The 9,714-nt window shown below is 38.4% G+C and overlaps 1 protein-coding gene across 2 annotated transcripts in view; it reads right to left on the bottom strand.

Moving 5' to 3' along the window:
- Positions 1 to 1,087: 1,087 nt before the first annotated feature.
- Positions 1,088 to 9,714, bottom strand: part of SYT1 (synaptotagmin 1) — a 1,076,321-nt gene continuing 1,067,694 nt past the window's right edge. For both annotated transcript variants that reach the window (XM_073541509.1, XM_073541510.1), the window contains exons 12-13: positions 8,285 to 8,418; positions 1,088 to 3,944 (exon numbers count right to left, since the gene is read on the bottom strand). In XM_073541509.1, the coding sequence (XP_073397610.1) occupies positions 3,738 to 3,944; positions 8,285 to 8,418 (341 nt within the window). In that variant the 3' untranslated portion in view covers positions 1,088 to 3,737. The remainder of the gene's footprint in view (positions 3,945 to 8,284; positions 8,419 to 9,714) is intronic.

Here is a 9,714-nt window from a genome sequence, read left to right as displayed (position 1 = left end):
CAGATAACTGGGGCCACTCACTGTGCAGAAAAGCTGGGGCCACTCACTGTGCATCATAACTGGGGTCACTCACTGTGCATCATAACTGGGGCCACACACTGCAGATAACTGGGGTCACTCACTGTGCAGATAACTGAGGCCACTCACTGTGCACCCTCGGCTTATACACGAGTCAATAATTTTCCCAGTTTTTTGTAGCAAAAATAGGGGGTCGGCTTATACTCGGATCGGCTTATACTCGAGTATATACGGTAAGATGGAATTCAGGCATAAATCACTTTGACACTTTGATGACTCCGGGCCACACGGTTTTATTAATTCAGAGATATCTGTGCAGAGTACCTGGCTATGTTAGGAATAAGGGAAAAGAGAGGGTCAGGGTGAAATAAGTATATTTTTTTCAAAGTCCAGTGTCTGGAGAAACCTCAGTATATAATAACGCTCAGTGAATCTTCTGAGTAGAGAACGAAGTTCAAATTTCACAAAACGTGTAATTTTCCAAAGAAAATTGATTTGCATCAAAATTATTCTAAGGGAATTGAATTTTCCCTATTTTGCTCTGGAATCTCTGTAGAATAAAACAATAAATGAAAGCTTATACTCATACTCACTGCTCACCTTTCCGGCTACCTCTGCTGCTTTTTGCCGTCTGCAGCTCCATTGCGATGCATCTTCGATGCAGTGTTCACTCTAGGCCAGTGTTTCCCGCCATGAGCAGGCCCCGGAGACTAATACAAAGGAACCTTTTCTGTTCAGCAAGATGACAGCAACAGCCAGGCGCCCTTTCGCTGAATTCACACAGAGAGAAGTATAAGCTGAACTGGATGAACAAATGTTTTTTTTCGGCCTTGCTAACTATGTACTATGTAAGAAATCCATATTCTCCAGATGGAGGATTTTTGTAAACTTTGAATAGAATTCAATTTCTCTCAAATAAATTCACTTATCTCTACTGCTGAATTCTCATTTCATCTCACTACTTCCATATTTCAAATTCACAAGAAATTTGAGTAATCTCTTTCTTAGTGTATCTTAGGTAGTGACCCAAGTGTATAAATTGCCATTGAAAGAAAAAGTAAGACTGAAACAGGAAATAAAATATTTTTATTGAATATTTGCTTAATATGTCAAGGTTTTTAACAACAATCTGAAAACTCTACTGTGGGAATCACTACACAAAGTGAAACTAAATTGGAACCACTTCATCAAAAATGAAGGTATACACAGCAAACTTTGTTAGCCCGCGGGTCACGAGCGATATGGCAAGAGAAAACACCCAAACATTTCTACGAGATACAGGAGAGAAACTCACACATAGAAACACTCAAGCAGGCAGTAAGTATAGACAAAGGCAACTAGGATTTCTACAGCATCAGATTCTAAGACTTACACAGCTTTGTCCAAAAGGTAGATGTGGCTGTTTATGGTTTTTACCCTTTTCTGGTCAAATAGCAGGTTCAGTAAGTACATTTGCATTTCAGTACAATGCATTAATATCTATTAGGAATGCACTTTCGGCAGTGTGAACCTGCATTTTGAGCTTATCCATTAGACATATACACAAAGTTTGGAAAAATAACCAAGAAGAATAGTAATAATAAGCTGAAATAGTATGATGAGTTTTGGTCAACTTTATTATTGTAAGTATATTTATCACTCTACTATTTCAGATTATGCAGCATTCGGGCCTACACCCGTCCTACATTATTAATGCCATTCTTAAAGTTTGGTAGTAAAAGAGTTTTGCTAATTGATAACATTTTCTATCTTTAAGTCATTATCACTGTTATATGAGATACTCCGTTAAGAATGATCATAATGATATAACTGCTAATTGTATCTTGGCAGGGACATCACTGGTACGCCTTGCCTGTAAAGTCATTTATTGGGGGTTGTAATGCCCTATTTTGTATCTATGATCCTGTGGTTTTAAGAGGAAAGCTATATATATATATATATATATATATATACTGTATATATATATAATTAAAATAAAAAAATAAAGATTCCCTATTCCTGATCTGTGCAATAAAATTAAAGTTCAATATATTAATAATTTGTTGCCCAAAGTCTTTAAGTCTTTTCCCCAAATAGAGGATATTCTACGATGTTTATTGATATATTTTTATAGATATGTTTATATATAGATAATAATTTACGGCTAATATTGCACAGTGCTCAATACATTGCTGTGTGATCTACCTATTCTGTATCCAAAATCCAGCATAGCTCCCATGATCAAATTGGTCCATAGTAACCTATTTGTGCTATGCTCTCCTGCAGCAGTGCAGTAGAAAGAGATGGCAGTATCAGTACAATATCACTATAGAATTAATTGATTGCTATTCACTGAGAGAACTAAGTTTCATCTAAGCACACACGGCAGTCACAGTGATACACAGAGCAGTCGTTTAAGACTCTTATGGAATGACTAATAGCTTCATAATAGTGCCATTTACTACATAATAACATTGAAAACATTTAAAAACTCCTCCTGAAATGAGCGTCTAGTATACACAAGAGGGTGCTCCAGTTTGCTAGCACTTGTTCTTTGTTTTATACCATTTTTAAAGGACAAATTAAAACTCATTATACAAATAGTATATATATAAAAAAGGTCACTAGCTGTTTTGGCTTACTTGAAGTGCATTCAGAATTATGGCTAAATCAGTTTTTATATATATTGGGTCACAATACTGTTTGTTAACTATGAAAACGTAGGTGACGGTGTACTCGGCAGCGTGCTTTGCAGCAATGTTCAGTATGGACTGTCCATGGGTTACGCGAGTACACGCACACATAGAGTATATGAGATGTGGCATGGGAGACATACGGATAAACCACAAGATGTACATTCTATCTAAAGCTAAAATTTACAGGACGAGCAAAAGGTGCCGTTTGCACAAGCAAATCTCATGGGATATTGGAAGTCTTGGAGACTATATATACATATATAGAATCTCTGTATTCCCCGTTAGGACCTCGTCACTCAGATCGAAAAATGCCACAATTTTAGCTTTGATTTTTCTTCTTTTTTTTTTTTAAAACACATAAATATATACAAAGAAATATCTTGGCATCTAGTGACCAGACCTGTTATGGACTTTAACGCCTCTCCTCTAATCGTAGCCGTTGCCTCTGACTGAAATCTACACGTATGAACTAATTTGCTCACAGAAAATATGGAATGTACGCTTAGTTCGTAATCGAATGGATCTGGTCGCGCTCAGATTTAAGTTGTCCTTTAAGATGTCAGTGCAACTCTACTAGTGCCTTAGAAGTTGGAATTTCTCCTGGAATGCGGACGATACAATAGTTAAACCTGTAATATAATATCAGCTCTTCTATATTTAGTCAATTTACATTGTTTAAAATAGAACATCTTATTAAAAACACCGAAGTATACACGGAATAAGAAACGCGTACGACATACAAATACACGGACTAGAAAGAAATGTTGGCGTACTGTTATATACAAGAGTGTGATAATAAATTGATTCATGCTCTATCTACACATCATATTGCTTAAAAGAAGAGTAAGAGGGCAGTTGTGTGGCGCACAATATGTTTTCTTTTCAAGGGAAGTAAGGACATTAAAATTTGTGCAAATTAAATGAATAGGTACGAATGACCTGGAATAGGAATGCATGGAAAGACATGAAAGGACCCATACTACTGAGGTATTTACATATACTGGCTAAAGAGCACTATATGGGCAACTGCAGATTGGATTCTCTTTATTTTTTGACGCCAAGCATTACATCTACTTCCTCCTCAGGCTGTAAAGTATGCCACTGTGCAATGGGTCGTCGTGGGTTGGCCAACATGTCTGACCAATGCCGCAGCTCCGCGCCAGTACTGTTGTAGCCCACAAACACCTTCCCAATAGCATCATTTTTTCCAATCTTGTCATAGTCCAAAACAGTAACAACAACTTGCACTTTCTGGAAAACAGGAAAAAAACAAAGAAATATAAAATTGTATTTTAATAAGCAACACAATTATTAGTAAAAGGGGTTAAAAGAAACCTGTCAGATGATTCAGGCTGCCCATACCAGGTATATTCTTCTCTTAAATGCTCCAGCATTTCAGAAACTATATAGTTTAAAGATCTGGTAGAGGCAAGACTAGTCTGGCACTGCCCCTGGATGACTTTTTCAAAGGTTCTTCAAGTGACTGACAGGTCTCTCCCTATGTACACACATAGGAAAAACCTGTCAATCACCTTGAGAGTTGTAGATCTTCCAGCTTCGTTTTTTCAGAGCAAAATATATGTGACTGCCACTGTGTAGCCAGGCCCTGTTTCATTCTACTAGCGGTTTGGGCAGCGTGAATCAGATGACAGGCTCCATTTAAGTATTGCATTTGAACATAAACTATAGGGCCTGAGATGGTTCAACAGCCACTTAACTAGAGAAGGAATACTTATTATTCTCTGTCCTATGACAACACTGATTTTTATATCTGCCCTGTGACATAATTGTTTTAAATATTTTAAGGTTGTGTGTTTATTACCTTTGTGATGTAACATCATTTAATTCATTACTGATTTGTTACAGCCCTTCTTGCAATATGTGACATCACTGTGCGCATATATTGTTTCTTGCAACTTGACAATGTTTATTATGCATGTACTATGACATCACCATTTCAATTTCTAGTTTTGTGATATCATATTGTGTATGATGCCTGTATATTGATACTGTCACTGTGATACCGTAACAGAAAGAGGCCAGAAGGTTATGACATATGACTACACAAACTTCAGCACTGATTAGAACTGCTTCAACATCCTATTAAACAGTGCAGGGGGTTAATCAGTTCAGTTGAATTTCAGTAGCGCTTCATCTTAAATTGTGTCAGTTGGTCTGTGTTGGCCACTCCCCTTTGGTATATATGCTCACCACTGGCACTTAGGGGTTGCGAGTGATAGTTTACCACTACCTGGTTTGAAGTTGAAGAAGAAGTTCAGTGTTTGGAGTAGGCAGTCGGAGAGTTTTTCAGGCAATTTCTGCATGGAGTTGGTTTGCGTGTTTATCCTTATCCTCTCCCATTTGGTTTGTGCCTCCTGTTTCTCACTCTGCCTTTTTGTGAGTGTATTTGTATGATTGTAGTGTTCTTTTATCCCTGCCTTTTTACTCATGTCTTTCTGGTTAGTGTTTTCCAATACACTTTGGCCTCTCATCTCCATAGGTGGGGGAGAGAACAGTTAAGAGTTAAGACAGGAGCATAGCAAGGTACAAGATCACCACATTTCCACCATCCAGCATAATTCGGGGGACATGGATAGCCTATGGTACCCCTAGTTTGAGGGATTGGGTAGATGCCCACAGTCACCTGCCACTATGTGACAGATACACTGTGGCCATTTTTACTGTGGTTCCTATTCCTGCATTGTGACATACTAACTTTGATTATTATTACTTCTGGGAAATAGTACTTGGAGTACTAGTACTATACAGGATGTCTTGAAAATAAGGTAATATATAAATATAATGAAAATGGTTGGCCAACGGTGATTCATTATTTACACATAAGCTTTGGTAAAAACATTTACACAAAAGCTGTTAGGCTATGTCATCAGCATGGTTGACATATTCAATGATCCTATCTTTGATTCAACTTTAGTTTTTCAAATTGGAAGCTAGTTATGGGAAACATCAATCTAGTTGAGAATGTCATTCAAAAAACAATAGGGTGCTTCATGTTAAGATAGCTTTATTCGCGTTCATGTTAGAGATTTTTCTCCTCTCCATGTGATGTGAAGGATTGATGGTATCCCAAGCATAACTGAGATTGTCTTCATTCAGGTGAACAAGGCATGTGTGTCATTGCAGAGGATTTCAAGCAATACACCTAAAAGGCTTTTCAACCTTATCGTAACTGCAGTTGAAAAAATTGGTAAAATTTCTTGAAACTGGCTATGGTGCTAATATTGTCTACCCATAAATACCACCCTTAGGTGCTGCAATATATTATGAGAGTGACCCAGGCAGTTTGTTAGATTTTTCAAAATGAGTAAAACAGCAACTTCACGTAAGCCCTATCTTTCCCAAATCAGTTGTTTAGTCAAGTTAAACCTAATAATATTTCCAATTAAATATATGGATAACATTATCATAGAAATAAGTGAACTCATTAGCTGTTTCCCTGGATTAAAAAATACAGTTGAAGAGCAAATTTTTACTATTTCTTGAAATTTTCCAAAAATGAATTTGAATTTTATTTAAAGGGAATCTGTCACCCATTTTTAGCTATATCATGTAAAGATATCACACAATTGTGCGTCCCATAAGGATTCTATTAGGACTTTTGATTCCCCCCAACCCCGCATCTTTGATGCATAAATACCTTTTTTATCTTGGTGGAGATGTATTGAAATCGCCGCGGTCCGGTCCGATGGGCAGGGTTTATTCGCCTTCTTCCCCCTCCTCCTCGGCTTGCTGAACATAATATTCATCTGTGAATATCACAGATGCCGTAGTTTTCCGCGCTTGTGCATTGAAAAGGCCTCCGGCGCTTGAGTAGTATGCTTTGCCCAATTGTGGACAAAGCATATAATCGGTACTGCGCATGTGCCGGTATTTTTTAGTGCGGTTTATGCCCTCGAAGTGTGTCCTGCATGTGAAGACTTCCGGGGCATAGACCGCGCTGAAAAATACTGGCGCATGCGCAGTACCGATTATATGCTTTGCCCACAGTTGGGCAAAGCACACTGCTCAAGCGCCGGAGGCCTTTTCAATGCGCAAGCGTGGAAAACTATGGCATCTGTGATATTCACAGATGAAGAGTATGTTTAGCAAGCCGAGGAGGGGGGAAGAAGGCGAATAAGCCCCGCCCATCGGACCGGACCGCAGCGATTTCCATACAGCTCCACCAAGACATAAAAGGTATTTATGCATCAAAGGTGCGGGGTCGGGGGGAATCAAAAGTCCTAATAGAATCCTTATGGGATGCACAATTGGGTGATATCTTTACATGATATCTCTAAAAATGGGTGACAGATTCCCTTTAACAAATTCATCAATGCAGGAACATCAGATGACTGAGTCAAAGGAATCAGGAAAAATGAGTTCTCTCTAGGAAAAGATGTTTAAAGGGTATCTGTCACCAGGTTTTTGCTATTGCATCAAAGAGCAGCAGGATGTAGGGGCATGAACCCTGATTTCAACAATGTATCTCTTCCTCGACTGCTTATTGAAGTTTTGATAAAATACTGGTTTTATCTGCTGCAGTTTTCTGAATACTGAGCACTGTTTAACCCCACCCCACACCACTGTTTGGCAGCTTTCTGTGTGCACAGTGCATAGGCAGAAAACAATCAAAGTGGTGCTTATAAGAGGTGTTTATTACGCAGTGATTTTATCAAAACTATGGCAAGCGGCCAAGTAAGTGACATATCACTGGAATCAGGGACTCTTTCCTTATATTTTGCTGATTAGGTGGTAAAAAACCGGTGACTGATTCCCAATAATGTAAACCAATACTGGAAAAGGTTTGCATGGATATATTGATGCAAATCTACAATACTGAATCATTTTCACCCAAATATTTATATTCTATGTGTATATGTTTTTTCTCTCCAAAAAAGGGACGTGTGCGCATCTCACTTTAGAAGTGAGAATCAAATAGTAAGTATAATTTTTTTTTATCATTTTACAATAACAAGTAGATTCTGATGACACTAAAACAACAGCACATTTGTATGGAAAGCTATGCGGAATATATACAGTATATATTCTTCATATCTGGAAGGAACGAGCACCTGTGAATCCGCATTCACTGTGACAGCCCTGCGATAAGGCAAATTATGGTACAGTACCATCAAAAATGATGGGAGGAAAAGCAGAAAATTTCATTTGCTCTTATCTGTATGACATTTGTCTGGATTCCTCTTGCCATTTAGTCAGAGATGTTTCTATTAGAGCCATTGCTATTTAAATATAATGTCACATTATGAGTTAAGTACTTCTGTAATGAGACGGTGCTGAGGGTTTGCACTTAAGGCCACCTATCTCAGGACAAGGTGGCAGCTAACACGCAGCCTAATTAGTGAACATTAAGTGAAAAATGTGAAAAGGATGGCCTCATAACACCCTCCCGTTCCTCACATTTTTACCCTGATCTGGAAATATCATTTTAAAAGGGATTTTGAAAAGCGGAATAGTATAATATGTAATGTGGCCTGAAAGCCCAGCAGTAATTACATCACTCATTACCTCCCCTCCAAAGCAAAATCAGATAGAACAATGTTTGGATGCTCCAAGGTGATGTTTCAGATTACCTGAATTTGCTCGAATGGTACTTCAAAGCTAAAAGACTCGTTGTAGTAGGGATTAAGTGTATTCTTCTTAATAGTTGTCTTCTTTTTCTTCAGTCTCTTGCCGTTCTGCATGAGATGAATTTTCACATAGGGATCTGGGAAGATTTAAATTTAATTAGAATTAAGTATGCGGAATAAAAAAGGTCTATCAAGTGGTATTTAACATTTCTGTGCAAACAGTGTAGGCGGTTGTGTGGCTAATGATTTCTCACAATGCGAACCATAGCAATAAGACGTGTGATGGACCCTAGAGGAGCCAAGTTCACATAGCATATTGCCGACGTCAGAGTACTTTAATCGGAGTATATATTAAGTTATAGAGAAGACATGTACATATGTTTTAGTGCACAGTTATAATAGCGTGCTGCAAATACTATTTGATACTGTTCTTAAAAGGAATCTGTCACCGGGTTTTTGCTATGTAAGCAGACAGCAGCATGACGTAGGTACAGAGACCCTGATTCCAGCGATGTATCACTTAGTTTACTGGGTGCAGAAGCTGTGATAAAATCCCTGTTTTCTCTGTAGCATATCTAGCAGTGCTCTAAATGCTGAGCCCTGTATAATCGCACCCTCACCACTGATTGGCAGATTTCTATGTATACTGACAGAAAACTGCTAATGAGGGATGATGGTGGGGTTACACAGAGCAGGTTGACTAGGTGGTGCGAGACATCATCCTCTAGTGATAAATTCCTGCTGATAAAACACTGATTTTATTGAAACAACAACGCATAACCCAGTAAGTGATAACTCTTTGGGATCAAGTTCTCATCCTCTACATCATGCTGTTCTCAGATTACATAGCAAAAACCTGCTGTCAGATTCCCTTTAAGGGCTAATTGCCTTAATAACAGCTGCTTAGGAACTCTATGCTGCTGTGTATGTAGTCTTTATAGTTAAATATTATAAATACATAGACTTCTGGGGATGAACATCTCCATGATATGGCTTATGTGGAGAAACATCTCCATGATATGGCTTCTGTGGACGAACATCTCCATGATATTGCTTCTGTGGATGAACATCTCCATGATATAGCTTCTGTGGATGAACATCTCCATGATATGACATCTGTGGACGAACATCTCAATGATATGGCATATGTGGATGAACATCTCCATGATATGGCATATGTGGACAAACATCTCCATGATATGGCTTCTGTGGACGAACATCTCCATGATATGGCTTCTGTGGACGAACATCTCCATGATATGGCTTCTGTGGACGAACATCTCCATGATATGGCTTCTGTGGATGAACATCTCCATGATATGGCTTCTGTGTACGAACATCTCCATGATATGGCTTCTGTGGATGAACATCTCCATGATATGGCTTCTGTGGATGAACATCTCCATGATATGGCTTCTGTGGATGAACATCTC

This window comes from Dendrobates tinctorius, unplaced genomic scaffold, assembly GCF_039654945.1.
Source record: "Dendrobates tinctorius isolate UK_male_01 unplaced genomic scaffold, ASM3965494v1 ptg000122l, whole genome shotgun sequence".
NCBI lineage: Eukaryota > Metazoa > Chordata > Amphibia > Anura > Dendrobatidae > Dendrobates > Dendrobates tinctorius.
This window is presented reverse-complemented; position numbering and strand designations above follow the sequence as displayed.